A 20,721-nucleotide genomic window follows, 5' to 3' on the forward strand; every position below is an offset into this window, starting at 1 on the left:
CAGCAGGCTCTCAGTTCCACAGCAGTTGGCTTGCAATGAGTTGAAGGAAATGCTGCATTGCAGCTCTCCCACTAAGAAAAGGACACTCCACATATTACGTATGGATGCAAGCTTATATCACACGTTCATACAGGGGTCCTGTCTACACAATGTCGTTGGTCCCATGGAGCAAATGAGGATGTGCTGATGCATCTAAAAGTGAAACAAAGAGGGTGACGAAAAAGTCACAGTAATCAGAGCATCCCAATGCTACTGGTCCACTTTAATGTACAAGACAGTGCTTCTGAGAGAAAACACTGGAATAGTTAACCATGAAGGAGATATCAGAGGATAAAAGAGTGGTTTTCAATTCGAGTTATATTAAGCGCATGTCATCTGCAGCAGTAAGACTTTGATTATGTAGTTCAAATCACAGAGAATAAAATCAGTTAATGTAAATAAAAATCTGACTTTCATTTTAACTAAATGTCCTTGTGTTATGAAACATATATAACTGTATCATGTTTTAAAAAAACAAGGACTGAAAACATACAGTCTTTATTTTATCGGAGGGTGAGGAAACTCAAATCAACTCAAATGGAAAACAATATTAAAGTTATGATAAGTTGAACAGCACAAAAAGTTTTGATAAAATTGTGTGGTTAACGTGCTACTGATACTGAAGCCTAGATATAATACATTCATTTTCCATTTGCAAAAAATTACAATGCCTTACAATTAAGCTTGACCTTGCTGTTGATATACAGTGTATGCTGTATATCTAATCAGATAAAATGTACTACTGTACTAAAAGTGGCATCTTGAGGATTAGCAACAGTATGCAGACTATTTTGGAGAAAGCAACAGAAAGTTATGATTACAAATGGTAGAAATGAATTCATAATCCCAACTTGAAGTCATACCTCAGCTCTCAGCTTTAATTTTTTAAAAACAAAGAAAAAAGAGAAACATGTTTATGATGCTTCATGTCACATTTTTCTAATTTGAAAGATTATAATACTAATTCAAACCATTTTGCTGATGTAGAATGAGCAAGATTTATCTATGGTATTTTTATGATCATAGTACAATAATAAGATTTAAGAACTTCACTTAAAGTGTCAAAAATAAAAAGATGAAATATTTATTGTCACCACTAGATTATTCCACTGGATGTACCCAACTTAATACCTTTTTCTTAGTATATCTTGTTTATATAATATGTTTAATTAGGATATTTTTTCTGTGTTTGTGGAGCATTTAATGTTAGATCTACAAACCAACTATGGCTTCAAGGAAAAAGTCTCTAAGGGTCACCCTGTCTGAGCTGATATGACTGAAATTTTGATAAGAGTCTAGCTGATACGGGACCAAACAGGTGTATATAAACCCTGTTCAGATCCAAGCTGAGTTGTATCCATCCAGGAGAACTGTGTATGCAGGAGGGATCATGAAGTGTCTTGTTGCTGTTCTGGTCTGTGTGGTGCTCGCCGAGGGACTTGTCAAGTAAGGAAACGATCTCACTGTATTTCTTAATTCTGGCATGAAACAATTTTGACTTTAAGGTCTTCTTCTAAAGTGACTGAAAATGAAAGGTTTTGTTTCCTCCTTCCTCAGGATCCCTCTGCATAAGCACAAGTCTATGCGCGAGGCCCTGAGAGAGAAAGGGATCGAGCTGCCTTACCAGGATCCAGCTCTCAAGTACCAGCCCAATGAGTTCGCCGGCTCTTCCAGCATGTACATCAACAACTATGCTGATGTAAGAGATCCTGGGTCAGCGCCACCTAAGCATACTGTACAAACAAATTTCATGAAAGTATCAACTGACTGATGGGTTTGTATTTTCTTACATTCTGCTCCTATCTTTTTTTTAAATTCCAACTAACGTGTTACCCAGACCACCTACTTTGGAGCCATCACCATTGGGACACCCCCCCAGTCCTTCCAGGTGCTGTTTGACACTGGCTCTGCGAACCTGTGGGTAGACTCCATCTACTGTAACACTCAGGCCTGCAGTGAGTACAAACCAACAGACAAAAATCCCTCATCTGTCATGCTCTTCAGAGCATATTGCATGTGAAGAACTTGTCCAGAGGACTTAAAGCTGATATAGGCTGAGCATACAGACCTTTCAGTTTGCCAGCTTGTTTCCAAGAGATTAAATACCGTACACACATGGGATTTAGAGTTTTTGTGTAATTACAGGCGTGCCACTTAGTAATTTCAGTCTTAGGGAAGCATCAGCGACTGCGTTAGTTAAAATTCAGCTCATGATTTCTATAATCAAGTGAGTTATCAGTATGTCAAAATGCTCAAAAGGACATGTTTAAGGAAAAGGCTGCAAAGATAATCCAGATCTGTGCCGTTTACAGACACACACAAAAAGTTCAACCCCAAGCAGTCCTCCACCTTCAGTGGCACACATCAGTCCTTCTATCTGCCCTACGGAGCTGGAAGCCTGTATGGAGTCTTTGGATATGACACTGTCAATGTGAGTCTGACCCACCAAACAAGCAAGTAGCTACACTGGTTCAACAAAACATTACTAGTGTTTGAGTTGTGACCTTTTTCATTCAATTTTAGCAGACTAGAGTAGACTGAGTCATAGGTACTGAGACACACTATTACCAGAAAGCAGGCCTTTTTCAATATCACCTCAGTGTTACCTCACAGCAAAAACATCCCTGACTAAAGTGTGACGAGACACAAAGATCAGTGAAGCAGTTTTCTGTAATTCTCATTTCATTAGAATTAGAGGCATAATTGTAATATATGGTATTGTAGTAGAGGTCTACCCCATTCATTTATTGACATTACTGTCTACAGTCACACTTCTTTGCAAGGCTGAATGTATATAAATACAGTCTATGATTTGCATATTACTCATCTTATTGGCTGGTTTTGTACCGGTAGGTTGGCGGGATTGTTATCAATAACCAGGAAGTTGGACTGAGCACAAATGAGCCTGGTCAGAACTTTGTTGTGGCCAAGTTTGACGGCATCCTTGGACTGTCCTACCCCTCAATCTCAGCTGGAGGAGAGACCCCTGTCATGGACAACATGATGTCTCAAAACCTGTTGGATGCCAACATGTTCGCTTTCTACCTGTCAAGGTAAAACTGCCACAAGACTTTTATGTAGTCAAACCTATCCAGTAGCACGTACAGGACACACTGCCTCAGCTGTTACTGTAATATATCCGCACTACTGGCACTAAGCAAATGCTCTCAACATGCAGAGTTTGCAGCTAAGTTTTGGTTGTCTGGTTTAGGGGAGGACAGCAGGGAAGTGTGCTCTCTTTCGGAGGAGTGGACAGCAGCTTGTACCAGGGACAGATCTACTGGACCCCTGTCACCTCTCAGACCTACTGGCAGATCGGCGTTCAGGGGTCTGTTCAACATATTGCAAACGTGCAATGTGAAATGATCTTCTGATTTTTATTGAGTATTTTGTGTCCTGATATGACTGCAAGAAAAAAAAAAACCTTTTGGCATGTGTTTTCCCCCCACAGATTCCAGATCAATGGTCAGGAGACTGGCTGGTGTTCTCAGGGCTGCCAGTCCATTGTGGACACTGGAACCTCCATGCTGACAGCCCCAGGCCAGCTTCTGGGTTACATCATGCAGGCCATTGGAGCCCAGCAGAACCAGTATGGAATGGTAAGACAAACGGACAAACAGGTGGACACACACTCTTAGACGAAGCAATCAGATATTAAGCCACCATTGTGATCCCTCACCAAGTCATTATGAGCAGAGGAGGTCAGAGTCACAAAACATACCTGACCATCAGATCTCTCAAACAGCATGTCTCTGTTGTCTTGATCTCCAGTATATGGTGGACTGCAGCCAAGTCAACTACCTGCCAACTCTCACCTTCGTTATCAGTGGCGTTTCCTTCCCTCTGCCTCCCTCTGCTTACATCATCCAGGTAAGTAACTGCTCAGCATAAGCATGTGTCTGTGTGGGTTCAAATTCCCTTCACGTACGTGCCATGTTGTTTTTTTGTACATACAATGATATATACATTTCCATTCTTCACATCCCACAAAACCAGAATGGATACAATGCCTGCTCAGTGGGCATCACCCCCACCTACCTGCCCTCTCGTGATGGAGAGCCCTTGTGGATCTTTGGAGACGTGTTCCTCAGAGAGTACTACTCCGTCTACGACCGCACCAACAACCGTGTCGGCTTTGCTGCAGCTGCTTAAGTATCATCAGTGTAACCTAACGTGACCATAAACCTGATCAGATAATAATGATTACGTTTGAGTCCAGTCAAACACTGTAAAGAATCTGAGGCGTTGATACATCTCAAACATCTGCCATCATCTGGAAATATGGGTTTAACTGCAGTTAACATATTTGTCACTGTAAATTTACAGTAAAAATATTGTTATACGAGTCTATTAAATCTTCAAATTGTTGTGTACAAATCTCGATGAACTACTGTAGTTGAAAACTGTATATTCAGCAAAGGAAAAAAGTTAAATGTGTCCATGAAATTGCATTATGCTTTGGCAGAATGAAGGTGAAAATACTTGCTGCGGGTGCTTTAACATTTTATCTTTGAGCCTGCATTATCATAACAGCACAGGTCCTGGGCTGAGGGACATCAAAGGGGTTTTCTCCCTTTGTAATTAACCATGGGCCTGTATGTGTGTGTGTGTGCATGTGTGTGTGCGTGTCCAATTACTCCTCACAATTAGTGGCAATTTTAAATGCCATACAAGCTCATTCGCCGTTCAGGTACATGCCAAACCACTAAGTATAATGTCAATCAGGAGAAATTGTGTTATTTATGAGATACACAAGACAGTTGTTTTTCAAGACTAGTCATGAAAAAGCGGACGTTCCATTTTTTTCTTTTCTGCCCAACATTAAAACGGTTTTATCGTCTACCATGCCAGATTTGAGGCACCACTGGTGTCACTGCAGTGTGACAGTTGGTGCCAGACACTGTGAAACAATATATCATGTAGCGCAAAATGACAGCAACCTCTCAGCCTATGTGTGGTCTGTGGGTGGGACTTGAGACTCAAAACCTTTCCACATGGATACACACCGAGACAGAAAGAGCCTGTCTTAACCGAACCTGGAGGAAGAAGGTCACTAATGAGCTCCCCACCCATCTGAGCCTTCAGGGAATCTGTGTTTCTAAGTATGTGTGGGTGTGTGATTCACAATGGAAAAACACCACATCAACGCAACTGTATCCAAGGCAGCTTGTCATCAGCACACAACTGCAACAAAGTCCCATGTTTGCTTTTTGGATGAAGGGCTAGAAACACTCAGGGATACAGGAGACAGGTAGGTAATCATAAAGTTGAATTGGACAAGGAGGGAGGAAGATGAGAATCCTGTAACTTGGCAAGTAGAATTGTTGAATTCAAAAAGTACAAGTGCACCAGAGAAATAAAAATTTCATGGTGACAAGAAGCATCGCAACAGATTCCGGGTGAAATCCGACCTACTGCCACTCTGTAAAATGCAGAGTACATGCAGACTGGTGTGGCTTCTAATGGTGTTGTTTTTAAAATAATTATACTAATGTCCTAAAATGGATGTGGTAATGATTTGCATATACATAGAGTAACAGACTTAAAGAGTCAGTTCACCTAAATACCACGTCCCCATCACTCTGGATCATACCACAGAACACAGTCACAATGTCAACCCAAGACTAGTTCTTGGGTAGAAAGTGAGTATCAATGAAAACAGTTCATAGTGAAATATGTGAATTATCCACATTTGCTGCTGAATGATCACAAATGTAATTTTCCAGTGCTGTGAGCAACATAAAAAAAAATTCAATTCCCCTCCACTGTGTTGGGATGTAGATGAATATGTCAAAACCTGGAAAAATTAGCATGGCTACATACATCATTTTTTTTGTCATTTGAATCAATAGGCTCTTTAATATTATCTGCCATCTGTTTTCCATCTCCTTTTCTGTTATCCGTTTTCTGGTATCCTCCATTGATTCCTAATCGCCTGTGTTTCCAGACTCCATTTTGTTTGTGTCCTCTTCTGCTTAGCGTTGGAGTCGTCCTGTAGCTCTGCAATGCATGTCACAACAGAGTGTGGCCCCATTTCCCCTGAACTGCAAAACCTAAGAAATGTGTGTCAGTGAAAGGCTGCAGACACAGAATGATGCCCACTCCAGTGTTGAAATAGTGACTAAGCCTAGCCGCACACAAACACATAAACATACAAGTACATGCATATGAGATGCACCTCATAAATGCATGCACCTACACTCCTTCATCTCAACAACAAACCTAAAAGTTCCCTATTCTCCTGCTCTCTCACTTTGTCTCACAATAGATGCTCTGCATCCCTTTATGAAATATTCTGTATTATTTTGATTTCAAAATCTATATCAGATAGTGAGATGCAGCCACTTTCGCAGTGTTGACATTATACGTCCATGTTCCTGCTTGGTGTTTAGACAGCATCCAAGTGAGTGTGCACTGCCTGTCGCACTATATTGTGTGGTGCTTGCTGCTTATCTGACACCGCACTGTGACATCCCTTGCATCCAGTCCAACTTTGCTTGTGACTGTTCTTAACAATTAGGATTTGAAGCCAAGGCTTTTGAGCTGGAGAGAGAAACATCATTAGGATGCTCTCTGAGATCGTACAGGAAAAAAAAAAAAGTCCTGCATTACATTAGTCTCCATCTCTTGTGAATTGTGACATGCTGAGCAAAATGTGAATCCTACCACAAGAACACAAGTCAGCACAAAATTGCAATTCACTTACACGTCATGTTGCTGCAAGGGCACACCCATATAAGGTTTTCATTGCCATCTCTATGTGTTTTCGGGTCTGGCTCTTTTTTCTCCCTGCCGCTTTCAGTTTCAAGTGATCTCTCCAGCCCACATTTATTCTAACAATTATTCTGTGTCCCAAGTTCACACAACTGTCCGATTGAGTTAAGCTGCCCTTTACTTTTAACAACCTTTATTATATAGAAGAGCCTCGTTCATTTTAGAGTGGCAATGATTAATCAATCTACAGCAAATGTTTCCATTTTTATAATCAATCAACAATTATTTTTCAATCAATAAAGCCCAGCATTTGATGATGTTTCTCCGTCTCTTACATTACAGTGAACTCATTCTGTCTCTTGGTCGAACATTTATAGACCAACTGAGAAAATAAACTGTAGACTGCACCCCCAATCCAGTCTATGATCCATCTACTATATAGGTATTCTTTAAATAACCACATTCAAACCAAAGGAGTATCAAGCAAATGCCTACAGAATTGCATATATGAATTGTATAAATAGCAAAATAGCAGATGTCCATTATCAAAGAATGAAATAAGACAAAAAGTGTAAATTTCATATTTTCTCAGGCTCTCAAGCTGGGAAGAAATGAAAAGACACTCTAATAATACATTAAAATAGATACAGATGCAAAGGGGGACCAGAAATAGGGTCTCTGTCGTAATTGAGCTGACTTTTAACCATGAGCACCTGCTCCACTGTGACATCATCATCTTTAAAAGATAAGGACTTTTGATGTGGTTGCCACTGACTCATTAACAAGATCAATTTTCCAGGCTTTTCACCCACCGTCAGTCTCCAGTAATGTACGCACACCCACACACAAACACATTCAGGCACACACACGTATGAGTCATGCATTTAACCTAATGAAGCTCTTGCCGTTGTCTTTGTCAGATCCAAACCTTAAGATCATGCCATTTTTGAACCGAAGGCGGAGATGATGCATCAGTCTGCTCAGAGAGGATGATTTTAAGATTTGTATGGATTTGGATTAATGAGGTCATCAGATGTAAAGTGAATGCTGCTGATAGATGGGAAACGTCAGTGGCATCATACCGATGGAAAACAAATCTCACGGACTGCACAAATACGACTCATTTAATTATTGTTGAAAGGAAACACAAAGCTATAGCAGCATCCACTGAGAAGACCGAAAGGCAAGAACATGGCAAGTGGTGGTTGTACACAGAATGAGCGAAAGGAAATACAGGAGCACCACGAGAGAGAAAGGATGATAGCAGGGGGGAGGCAGCGATGGAACGCTTAAGCTAAAATGAATCTGTATTTGATTTAAGCCTCTTACCCCATGATAACCATACCCACCACCACCCACTGCCCTCCCTCTGCCATCTCTTACAGCTTTCAAAGAGTTGGAAGGCAAAAGTGGAGCATCGACTGCTAAAGGGAAAGCTGGAGCAAGCGCAGTTTTGCTATTTTTGCTTAAGAATGACTTCAATGATTTATCAGTTATCTAAAATTGCTGATGTATTTTGTGTTGGTTAACATGATTCACTGACTAATAATTTTAACTCTGGTAGAATCCATTTCGGTTTAGCTATTCTCAAGGATTTATGAATAACAACAAACAACAAGAAAACATAAGGACTGACATTCAAAGGACCAAAGCTTGGGTTTTATCAGACACCGTAGATTACATATGATTTAGCTAAATCACTGTGGATGTTTTGTACATTCAAAATACAAGCGGTATACTGTCAGTATGTGATTTGTTGAACACAGAACCTCAAACTGGATCCAAAATGGAACCTGATAAACCCTTCTGCAAATTCACAGCCTAACAAAAAAAAAACCTCTCCCTCCAGGCTGCATTAAGACTGCTGCCTCAGCAAATCTACCAAAGACAGCACAAATAAACGCTTTCAAAAAACATGTATGGGTATATGGGTATGGGTATGTCTATATTTTATAAGCACGACATTTTAATGTGTCAGCGTTTTTGTCTTAGGTTTCAGCAGCAAACCACAGAGGAGCTTATGTTTGCTGGAGTTCATCTCATTTCTAAATAAATATTTCTGTAAGTTCAAGTCTTCATATATATATATCTATATATATATATATATATATATATATATATATATATATATATATATATATATATATATATATATATATATATATATCATGATTGGTGAACTCTGTTTTCTCTGTAAAGTACAGCATGTAGGCCCAACTCTTCATGTTCTTCTATCTTCAGTGGAGAGAGAGCTCCCTCAGTGCAGGAGAAATTATAGTCTGTCATAAATTTCTGGTGCTCAGGGAAGAAAGATTACGAAGACTCTTTTACGGATTATGTTGCCCATTGGAAACAGTGTTAAGGTTATGTAAGGCAGATGACTGTACCGCACCATCACAATGCCGGTGGTTCCATCCATGAATCAGTCACACACACAGAGAGACATGGAGAAAGAGACACACAAACATACACACAGAAACAGTAAAAGAAAACATGGATGCTGCACATTATCAGTGTATGTAATTTTACAGAAAAACAAATCTACAAATACACTTTTTATTTCTTTATGCTCCACAAACTAATATTTCATTAATCTGATTTATTGGTATGTTACTTCCTAAAGCTGATGGTGCACATCTGACCTAAAATTATACACAAACTTACTATTCTACCCAAAAAAAAATGAACTCTCCACCACACACACAAAAGAGAGTGGTGCTCTCTGTATTGATTATTCACATTTCTTCAGTGGTCTGAAACACTGGCTATATTTTCCATAGCACATTAACTAGACAGACTTTAAGTACATTTGGAGTAGCCTAAGTGACACAATGTATAAGCAGGTCAAAAGTGTACATACAGAAAGACCTGTACCCATTATTCCTATGATACATTTAAGATTAGCTTTGCCAGTACTGTAAATTCAAATTGTTGATGTAATGGCCAAAGCTTGGCTCTGTGCTCTGAACTAAGGTCACTGGTAGTCATGCAAAAAATCAGGTCTATTGATCTGATATGATCCGCTCATGAGATGAAGAGGCAGTATGTAACTAAATCCTGCATGAGTGCATGTTGTGTATATAAAATCCACTGGGAGATGGCTTGCTAATGTGATTGGACTCCGTAGGACATGTGGAGCCAGACACAGGGACAATGAAATTCTGTTGCATCTTATGCATTAGTGCTGAGACCCTCCACTATCCATTTCCTCACATTTCTTCTTCCTACCACTGTATGGGTGGGTTAAAGTTACTGTATATAGTTGTAGAGTAATATATGATAGCAAGACAATAATAAATAATTGCTTCTGTTGTGGAGTGGCCAATATAGGATTTGTTCTTCTGCATGGAGTAACAGAGAGGAGGGCTGGGCAGCAGTAACTGAGATCATTGTATATGGAAATCATATCAAAGTAGAAATACAATGAATTCTATCATATTTCTACAATATATTCCTGGAATATGCCTCCAGGAAAAAGCAGATCTGAATATTGCAGCAGCCTCCACACCATTTCAGCCATACCAAACCAAAGTGTTGCAATATTCCACATCTTGCCAGACCTAATTTTCATCCAAGAAACAGTTAAGTAAAATAACCCCATGTCATTTATTCTAACCTATAAAAGCAACAACCTTGCGAACAGAAATTCATGTAGCTCTAGCACTGATTCTGCACAAGTTATTGATCCCTGGTAACTGCCAGTAGAATCCTACTCACATTTGTGCTTGGGCAAGAAGAAACCGCCAGCAGATTTGTCATATTGTGTGTCGCAGAGGTCATATTAGAGGCGGATGAAACAGCTTCAATATCAGTAGGACTTCTGTAAATCATTGTTCGGCAGCATGCCCTTGCCTGGGTAGGACTCAACAGGGCGTGGGCCTCACACAGAGAATGCGCAAAGCGGGTGACTGACGCGACAGCTAAAGATCAATCATTTGCCATCTATTTTAGCATTTACCCTCCTTCACACTCTGCAGACGAGAATATTACAGTCTTCTCATAAAAACAGTCTTCATCCAGCGCATCAGCCCCCCCCCAAAAAAAGAAACAAACAAGCAGCACAGTTAAGCTGCAGCTCCTGGGCAATAGGCGCGCAGGGAGGCAGTAGCAGGCCTGGCAGGTTATCCAAAATATCTATTACCACCAGGCTCAGGATGTGCGCTTTACTGCAGTCATCAAAACAAATCTGATAGGCAGCTGTGTTTTCTCGTCTTTCGTTTCCCTTTCTCCACTAATAAACCGTGCACATCGGCCCCCATCATCCCTCCTCCGCCGTCGCTGTGCATGGAAGCTCTTACCTGCAGCCAGGAGGAGAGAGGGAATGGAAAGTGGATAGGGAAAACATCTCAGCCCTGTCCGCCATCTTCTTCCACAAATGACTCAGAGCGACTGCAGAAAATCACGGAGGGAGCGCAGTCCATTCACAGTGGCAGGGCAGAGGACGGAAGCGGCCGTGGACAGAGGCGTCTTTCTCCGCGGCCCCACAGATGCCCCCCTGGCCGCAAGCCTTCAATCAGACGAGCCTGCTCAGCACCATCAAATCTGCAGTCAACCATCCACGCAAGCAGGCTAGGAGGGGGTGTCAAGGCGGAAAGGCTCTTCAGAGACAGCTCACAACACCACGGACATTAAAACACAATCCTGCGTCTCCCTCGATACGTCCACACCAAGCACAAGCGCGCAGTATGCGACCGCAGTCCGTGGTGGTGCTCGCCAAACGTCTGCGGCCGTGATGCTGCCTGTGACACGCAGCGGATGAGAGGCCAGCAGTGCGGAGACAGGCAGAGACAGAGGAGGAGGGGGTGTGGAGCAGAGACGATGTAACGTCAGCGCCGTTACCGTATGATCGGGGCCGCCCTGAGTGGATGCAAGCAGAGCTAAAGGCTGCAGGCTCGATAAGCAGTCAAACAGTGGCGTTGAAAAACAGTGTCCTTAAAGTGTCTACGGTGGCATTACATTGACTGTGGAATTAACAGCCAGAACAACCGTGCTCTCCAAAGTTGGGTCCGGGCAGCACCACATCCTCCCCCAGAGGGGGATCCAGGGGTTCCCCGGAAAAGACGAGTTTCAATGTTAATCAAGCTGTCCATGTTTACGTGATTTTAATGGACAATGAATGTGGATAGTGTTTGGATTTTGTTGACCTGGACTCCATCAGTTAGAGTTGTCTTGAGCTTTGGCTCTGTAAAGATAACAGAGCAGGCACCGAAAAGACGACATACAAAAGCAAAGAGACAAAAAAAAAAAAGGAGCAGTGCTGACAGTAAAAGAGCACAGTGTCAGTGAACCGAAGAGCTGATCAATAGACCTACACAAAGCGCACAGGCAGACAGCATGAAGCCTGGCAAAGAGCTGGTGAATTCTGAGGACACAAAGTAAGGACACAAAAGTCTCCCACAAGGTAAGATATAATGGATTAGACATATAAAAAGCCTGTTGTGTTAGTTTCATTGTGCACAGGTGGTACACAGTGTTGGCTGGTGTACAGCTGACTGTAGAGTAGAATCACCACAATAAGCTCCACACAGCATCTATAGGCCTACCCTTTTACTTCCAGAGGACACAATGTCTTTCAAAGAAAGTACGTAAAGACGTGGGCGTGTTTTGTGTTGAGACTGGCATTGCTATGAGATGGTTTGCTTTCTATTTACCTCACAGATTGTAAATGAATAATCACTTAGTGAATCACACCTCAGACTTCAGGAGCCATCATGCTGTACTGGGCAAGCGCAGTGTGGAGCTGTTCACTGCCTGTGGTGCTGAAACTGTGCACTTTGCTAAACTAGAATTGAGCATTTGTGCCACAGGGGGGCGGTGAATGCTAACTTACTCACTGGGTGTAGACAACAGAAGGAGATTTGTATGTTAGACCTTCTTCATTCAACTAACAAACACCGAAGAAATGTAGAGTAAAGCCCATTTAGTAGTTAATAGTTATTAGCTCCACACTCAGTGTACAGCTCAAGAGAAAAATAGGAAAAATGTCCCCTTCACTGTATGACACAAGCTTTTAACATGTTTGCATTTTTATTTCCATTAAATGGAAGGATTTACAGTCTATGAACTGGGCAGATGTGGTCTATAAGTAACATTTGTCATTACACAAAGAGCAATTTAGAACATGTTATAAATTCATCTTAGGGACTTCTGTTTTCTCACAATTTTATTATGCTTTTGATGAGGCAAATTTTGATTACATTTAATGCAGTACATGCAGTTTCTTTCCTTGTTTAAACTGAACTATTAACAAGAAGGAAGAGAATAACAGATATTAACCAATGAGAATGTTTATTTTGATGGTTAATGCCATGGCAGGAAAGTGAGTTAAGCAATCACTCTCTCGTTAATGGGGATGGGACCCAGGGTGACATCACCTTCCCATTCGAAAACTGAGAAAGAAAAACAAAAGACATGTGTTACTGTATCACTGCGGCTGTCTTACAACACAGGCAAGCATACAGTAAGAAGTTGATTTATCATTATGGTAGTGCTAACATAACAGCAACTCAATAAATTAGTGTTAAATGTTGACTGTTCAATTTTCCTTATATGATATCAAATACTTTAGACGGTTAATTTTTTTATATAACATACTATCATCTTTGGGTGCATCACGGATCTTCCTTCCAGGAGTAGACAGGGAGGTTGATCCAGTTGATGTACCAGTCCCACTTGCAACAGATGAAGTGCCAGATGTTATGAATCCACCAGACTCACAGGAGGAACAAGCTGGATCAACACCGCTGGCCTCCTTCCAGCTGGAAAGAAAAGGAGATGTAAGAGGTCAATTCCATATCAATTCTTTAATCACACTTTTTCATTAACATATGCGCACACTCGCAGACTCACCCACTTATGTAGGAACAAGCTCTATGTTCACTATCGATGGCACAAGCAGTAGATGTTGCTTTCAAGTGGCAAGTAATGTAGAGCTGTTTGAATAACAGAGTTTGAGTTACTGTCAGGTGTAATTCTGCTGCATTTGATGTATAACAGAAAATATTAACTCAGTCTTGGAGACACTGACCAGTCCACTCTCAGCACCTTTGAACCTAAAGGCCTCCAACTGGAACTGAAGCTTGTTCTCTGCAGAGCGAGACATGAACTTTGAGGAAGAGCCTGTGATCCTAGCATCAAGCAAACACCTGCACATGAAAAAAATACCATTAGAGATGGACAGAAATGTTTTTGTGTTTGTAATAATCAATTCTCATTCTACAGATCAACTTCAATTGACTCATTAAACCTCACCCATGGTTCTCAATGAAGGCATATCTGGGACTGGAGTTTACATCAGGTGAAAGAGTAGCAACACAGCTGTCCACATAAACACGGAGGGGCACGTGGAAGTACTGCTTGACCATGGCCTCAATATTAATCATGTCTCCCAGAAAATACTGGTAGATTGGCCTCTCGTATTGCCAGTCATCTGTGCAACGAAAAAATGATATTTTAGTACTGTTGACAAATATATAATCGGAATCACAGTTCCATAAAAGGAGAAATATGCAGATAAATTGTATTTTCTGTCACCAGTCATGAGTCGCAGGGTGAAGTATAAGAACTCCTCTGAAATCTTAACTGCGGAGAAGGGGATCCAGAGTGGGTTGAGAGGCAGGCTGCTCACATTGTGCTTCCTAAATGATTAAACATGTTTTCTTAAAATGCAGAAAACTAAAGTAATCCATCATTTAATCCATAGTTACTGGATTTGATTAGGTCAAAGACTACAGATTACGTATTACACACATTACAGATTGCACATTAATTTAAGATTTTTATGTTATCTTTACTTTATATCATTTGTTTGTTTTGTGTTTAGTTGGTCCATTGCCACACCTCTTACTGATAGTTGACATACCTTGGGTAGTGGCATTCCACAATTACAGCAGCTTTGGTAGTCCTCACCACAGGAGAATTACCCACGGGTTGGGGATCATAGTTCAGAGTGAAGGTGTAGATGAGGGCATCTTCTGTCATCTAGTGAAGAATGAATATTAGTACAAATAGCAGCATACATGAACATATTCTTCCATAGTTTTAATTAATACTGATTGCATTTTTCATCGTGCTTACTGCTAATCTGCTGTCACAATCATGTAGTTCAGCTTCAAAAATCAACACTTGAGCACCAATGTCCTCTGCGACAGCACCACAGGCTCCCAGCGTAAGGTCGGCGGGGTTGATGAGTTGGCCAATCCCAAACATGTCCTTCTTGACTTCCACATGAGCAATCTTCTCTCGGCACTCGACCGCAACGGTAGAAGCAGGAACGGGATATCTCAGCTCGAAAGGCACATCTGGTTGAGGCTCGGGCTTGGGATCTTCAGGATATGTCCAGGTGAGTGGTTTCTCAAATGTCTGCTTTGACTGTTGGGGCTCTTGAGGCACGTGTTTGGGTTCCTGTCTCACAGGTGGCGATGGCTTCTGGTATTTAGGTACTGAGGGCTTGTGAATACCTCCTCCCCACTGAGCATCACATAAGCTGCCAAGCAAGGCCAGTGCCACAAGGCACACAGGAGCACACTTCATCACCATGGCTTCACAACAACGAGTGATCTGCACACTTCACTCGGGGCTGTAAGGATGGTAGAAATGTGCACCTACTTTTATAATACAGCGAGCCTGTTTACTTCCATTATATTCCCGCCCCTTGAGTTGGCCACTCCCCATTAGAGCTAAGGAGCCTAAACCTTAGTCAGTGAAATGATTGTAGCTGTTGACCAAAACCTAAGACAGCATGATGCCTATAGCTCTTCAGCTGGGTTGAGATTATATAATTTTTTAATGTGTGCAATGTGACTGTGCTAATATAAGCAGTGGATACAAGTTGTCTTTTAAACACAAAACAATACATGTGCCAACATAAATCAATATGAGTGTAATGTCTAAAATGAAATATATAATAGTATCATACTGGTAAATTGAAAGTTACTGTTAAATTTTCTTTAGACAAGTGAGAAAAGATGTATGAATAGTTGGCAACCATGCACTTGGAAAATAGTGGTCACAAAGTTATGTTGACATGGGTTAGGACTACCTGCCCTCAATATGACATGTCAAACTCTTTGCCAAAGCACATTTTGTAAAAACCTACAAATCAATTTGGCTGCAGCGAGTATCAGCTGATTAACCATCAAATACAGAATACAGACGCCAAGTGTTCAGTCAGTTCCAGCTGTAATAAGTCTATGGAACTTGGAGGAAGTGGTCTTTAAGAGCACAGCATGGAGATAACTGAAGACAGATACTGCAAGCTCAAAACGAGCTGGTGTTTTAAACCAATAAGTCCACCTCTATTCAATCCTTTAATATACATTTTCTTCCTTCTCTTCGTACTGGCTAAAAGTGGTGAAAAGAGTGTTTTCTTTTCTCCAGCCTTTATTGGATAACCTCATTACTATCGTACCACTCATGCAATGGCATGACTAAAATTTTACTCAGGTTTTAGGGATTCATAGTCTATTCTGCAATGAATCCTACAATCTTTAGGTATTCCCTTATATTTTCATTTTATATTTTGTTTTTATTTTACTTTATTTTACTATTAGCATTACTTAGATTGTTATTAGTACAATCTCAACCTCAAAATCCCAAAAGTGACAACTAATATTTGTTTGCCCTGTTACATAATTCTAGGGGGGGGGGGAAACTATTGAAATATATATATTCTACGTATTCTTCAAAATATAGAGCTGTGACAGTATTTAATGTCCATGTGTTATTTATTTTCTTGCTTTCTTTTTCTTTCTTTCTTTTAACAAAAAATATTTCACATAGACACTATTCCATCTCTCAGTCAACTTAAGAATACAGAAAAAATCTAGGTGAAGAAAATGTTTTGAATATAAAATATTAAAAATCTGGTTAAAGCCCCAAAAGAGGCCTATATTTTACCAGCTGACTTGTTTTTACATACTGACTACTTAACAGAATTTTGATGAAAATGTAGCACATAAAGCTCCATTTAAGTTAAATGACCACTCAAAAGTCTAATTAAAGATATTTCCAGTTAAGTGCATAGTTTCAATATTAACTAATGATTTTTTTTCTGACAATTTTATATATTTTAATCATATTTTTTTGGATATCTTAAACCAAGACATAATTCCTCAAAATACAGTTGTACATACAGTATATGATATGACTTATTTCAGTTTACTCATTCAAATTCCTTTTAAAACTAAAGATATAGAACATGTATGGGATTTCACTATCTTTATTTCCACAATGGTGTAAAAAAACAGGTTCAGAGCAGTGTCAGACCAACCTGAATTTCCAAACATTGACCTTTTTGTGTGCAGTTTTTTTCCAGGAAAAGGTCCTAGAATGTTTTTTTCAAATGAAATATCACATATATCCCTCACATACTGTAGATCTCAAAAGGAATTTTAACAAGTAAAACTATTTCAGGAAATATTTATTATTATGCCACAATGTAATAATGACTTGTCATAGTGATAGCTGATAGCTAGTCATTTAAATATCGCAATGCACTGTCTCCACTATACTCCAGATGCTCATAACCTCTTTGTAGAGTACATAAACTGAAATGTTTCCCTTATATTTTTGCCTATAACAATGACTCCAGCTTGACTTAAAAATCCAATTTATCTTTCATTTGATTATTTATCTTTAATCAAAATCATGACTAGTCAGATCTATATTTAGGATCATTTCAATCTGAGTTTTATCTATCATCACAACAAAGACACTTGCAAGTCAAAAGTGAACTTGAGATGTTCTCTCATAAATGAACTCCCAGTACATGTGACTACTTAAAAGTAAAAGGGTTAAGTACATACTGTTCTATATGCATGCTCAAACCTTTTAGCTCACTCTTATATATGGATGTGAAAATCATTCTATGTGATTCTGGATGTTTCTCAATTTAATTTCTTTTTATTTTACTATAATGAGGCTTCATCGAGTTCATCATGATATTTAGCAATAACAACTACATTTAAAGATAAGAGGAGGTATTTGTTTTGTCCAGCCCTGCTGCACAAATAGTGTGACCGGCACATTGTAAGTCATATATATCAATAACAACCAGAGGGCTCTCTGTAGAAGGGGAGTGTAGATACCTATTAATAAATATTCATGTGTATATAATAGTATGTTTTCTATCATATACGCAGTTAGTATATACTGATGGAATATCTCAGTAAAACTGATATAACTTTTGTTTGAGTTTAATTTTTTGGCATTATCTTCAGTCTCCTCATTGCTCCACCACGGACCACCCAGTAACTGGAGCATTTGATTGGCAGCTGCAGGCAACGAATAGGATGTAAGATATCAACAAGTCAGCATTACCCATACCTTATAAAAGTCAACTAATTTTCACCATATTTTTCACAGCATCTGGTGGTCTTCATGAGTCACTCTGTGCTGTGAGGCTATGACAATGAAGCTGATTTGTGGTTGTCTTCTGGCACTGGCCATACTTGGCTGTCTGGCTGATGCTCAATATTCTAAGCAGCCTCAGCAGCCCCAATATCCGAAAAACCCGCCACCAAAACAGCCTCAGAGGTCAAACATTCCACCCACATATGTCGTGGATCCAGTGCCTCAGCAGCCAAAGCAGCCCCGGGTGCCAAACCAGCCAAAGCAGCCCCAGGTGCCAAAGCAGCCAGTATTTCACACCTGTGAAGTGGAGGAGCAATACAAGATACAATGCGGGGCTCCTAGCATCTCTGCTTCAGACTGTGATGCCATAAACTGCTGCTTTGATGGACGCATGTGCTATTACGGCAAATCTGGTAAGTATTTCTCTATTCCTCACAGAACTTTATAGATGCACTACTCTGACACTTACAGTGAATTTAAATGAGTCCAAAGAGCATAGCTTGAACACTGCACTTTGCTTTTTAACTTGTCATTCTCAGTGACTCTTCAGTGCACCAAGGATGCCCAGTTCATTATTGTGGTGGCCAGAGACGCCACCCTACCCAACATCGATTTGGACAAAATTTCTTTCTATGGAAATGATCAAAACTGCAATCCTGTTGGTACCACATCAGCTTTTGTCATCTATCAGTTCCCTGTCACTGCCTGCGGCACTCTTGTGATGGTAAGGGTTGTGACTCTTCTGACTATTTGATTTGATTTGAATTCACTTTTGTCAGGTAGTAATGAAGATTGAAATACTGCCAACTTACTGTAGGAGGAGCCTGGTGTTATAATCTATGAGAACAGGATGTCCTCCTCATACGAAGTCGCTCTTGGACCCTTCGGAGATATTACCAGGGACAGCAGCTATGAGTATGTGTCTTTTTTCTGTAACACTGAGTGGTCACAACATAAATATTACATTAGGCTAAGGCTTACATTACTCAGATAATTAAGTGGTATTAAGAAGATAAAGTGAACTCACCCTGAATTTTCTGCAATGGGTAAGGGTTAGTTCATTGTGAAATTTTTTAAGCCAATCCTAAATCAAATGATTTTCTGACATACAGCTTATTTCTTGTCCTAGGCTAATTGTCCAGTGTAAATATGTTGGCACCTCAGTTGAGGCTCTGATCATTGAGGTTGACCTGGTTCCTCCACCACTCCCAGCTGCTGCTCCTGGACCCCTGCGTGTGGAGCTCAGGCTGGCCAATGGACAGTGTGCTGTCAAAGGCTGTGTGGACGGTTAGTGTTAGGGAAATATTTTGTGCATTTGGCCTTGTTTGACAGTGACTGTGTCACCAACCACTCTCTCTGTTTCATCAGAGGAGGTGGCCTACAGCTCCTTTTACGTAGATGCCGACTACCCCGTCACAAAGGTGCTCAGGGATCCTGTGTACGTTGAGGTCCGAATACTAGAGAGGACTGATCCTAACCTTGTCTTGACTCTTGGAAGATGCTGGGCAACTTCTGACCCCTACCCTCACAGCTATCCTCAATGGGACTTGCTGATTGATGGGTAAGAGCAAGTGTTGGGCTGACTTGGAGAATGTTATTGATAATACATTTTGACACTTCCACCCTCTCTCCTCTTGTCATAGCTGCCCCTACCGTGATGACCGTTACCTGACCACCCTAGTGCCAGTGGGTGCCTCATCAGGACTCTTCTACCCAACCCACCACAGGCGCTTTATTTTCAAGATGTTCACATTTGTAGGTGCTGGTGTTGCCAATACACCCAAGGGAGGGGCTGATCCCAGCAAGCAAGTGGGTCGAGTTTCAGAGCCTTTGGTTCCTCTCAAGGACATGGTATGGGTTCCAAAAATGTTATTTTAAATCTTATTTTTAACATCACCTTATCTACATATTTGCAAACAATACACTTGTTTTCTACCAGGTGTATATCCACTGTGATGCAGCTGTGTGCCAACCCTCTCTTGGAAATAATTGTGAACCCAGGTGCTTCAGGAAAAGTGAGTAGTACAGTATCCACTTTGATGATATATACACCACTAGTAGCCTATGACATTTGTATGAAGTCTGTTTCCCTTATATATTTTTGTCCTGCAGAAAATAGAAAAACCTTTAGCTGAACATATTTCCAGAGTAAATAAGTTCTGGTATCATCTTGTGTCTTACATAACCTCAAGTCTGACGTAAAACTGACCATTGCCATGTTTTTTACACAGGGAGAGACATTGCTGCTTCTTTTCAGAGCGGCTTCAGAGAGGAGACCACTGTGGTTAGCAGTCAGGGGATTTTCTTCACTGACCTAAGCCGAAGTATTCAGTAACAACAACCAGACAGAACTTTCTTGTCATGAAATCTCTATTCCCAGTGGTTACTGTTAAAGTGACTGAGTTTCAAATAAATCTTCCAAGTTGCTGAATGTGTTGTCTGATCTCATAAAACGTATAAAAACCTATACATTGTGATCTCACTGCCTAAAATCTAATACTAATCCTGCATAAAACTATGTGACTATGCCTCATCATTAAGGTATTTCCCTCCAGAAGACCAGATTAGATGCAGTTATGCGTTTTCACAGTAAAAAGAAGGAAATAAAGAGACAAT

At 40.5% G+C, this 20,721-nt stretch overlaps 4 protein-coding genes across 6 annotated transcripts in view; 2 read left to right on the forward strand and 2 right to left on the reverse strand.

The window, feature by feature from the left end:
* Positions 1-11,527, reverse strand: part of mapk8ip2 (mitogen-activated protein kinase 8 interacting protein 2) — a 28,452-nt gene extending 16,925 nt beyond the window's left edge. For 2 of the 3 annotated variants that reach the window (XM_071501371.1, XM_071501362.1), the window contains exon 1: positions 11,052-11,524. In XM_071501371.1, the coding sequence (XP_071357472.1) occupies positions 11,052-11,116 (65 nt within the window). In that variant the 5' untranslated portion in view covers positions 11,117-11,524. Of the gene's footprint in view, positions 1-11,051 lie in introns of all 3 variants that reach the window. The other variant, XM_071501354.1, reaches the window with a different exon arrangement.
* On the forward strand, positions 1,372-4,523 carry LOC139634739 (gastricsin-like). The gene is made up of 9 exons (XM_071501349.1): positions 1,372-1,485; positions 1,597-1,738; positions 1,877-1,994; positions 2,352-2,470; positions 2,893-3,092; positions 3,251-3,367; positions 3,491-3,638; positions 3,811-3,909; positions 4,036-4,523. Exons 1-9 carry the CDS (start codon positions 1,430-1,432, stop codon positions 4,189-4,191), a joined length of 1,155 nt encoding a protein of 384 aa, XP_071357450.1. The 5' UTR covers positions 1,372-1,429; the 3' UTR covers positions 4,192-4,523.
* A 1,550-nt stretch (positions 11,528-13,077) lies between the features above and the next one.
* On the reverse strand, positions 13,078-16,341 carry LOC139627492 (zona pellucida sperm-binding protein 3-like). Its single transcript, XM_071488280.1, has 8 exons — positions 14,830-16,341; positions 14,611-14,733; positions 14,287-14,386; positions 14,005-14,182; positions 13,781-13,898; positions 13,603-13,685; positions 13,348-13,511; positions 13,078-13,142 (listed from the first exon to the last, which is right to left on the reverse strand). The coding sequence occupies exons 1-8, from the start codon at positions 15,289-15,291 to the stop codon at positions 13,078-13,080; spliced, it is 1,293 nt and encodes a 430-aa protein (XP_071344381.1). The 5' UTR covers positions 15,292-16,341.
* LOC139634762 (zona pellucida sperm-binding protein 4-like) lies at positions 14,995-20,526 on the forward strand. The gene is made up of 9 exons (XM_071501396.1): positions 14,995-15,094; positions 18,118-18,518; positions 18,645-18,829; positions 18,923-19,020; positions 19,235-19,392; positions 19,474-19,666; positions 19,749-19,956; positions 20,045-20,120; positions 20,337-20,526. Exons 2-9 carry the CDS (start codon positions 18,158-18,160, stop codon positions 20,438-20,440), a joined length of 1,383 nt encoding a protein of 460 aa, XP_071357497.1. The 5' UTR covers positions 14,995-15,094; positions 18,118-18,157; the 3' UTR covers positions 20,441-20,526.
* Positions 20,527-20,721: the final 195 nt, after the last annotated feature.

The sequence above is a fragment of the Trachinotus anak genome, unplaced genomic scaffold (assembly GCF_046630095.1).
Source record: "Trachinotus anak isolate AG129_WGS33_773 ecotype Australia unplaced genomic scaffold, CSIRO_AGI_Tana_v1 ptg000002l, whole genome shotgun sequence".
Taxonomy (NCBI): Eukaryota; Metazoa; Chordata; class Actinopteri; order Carangiformes; family Carangidae; genus Trachinotus; species Trachinotus anak.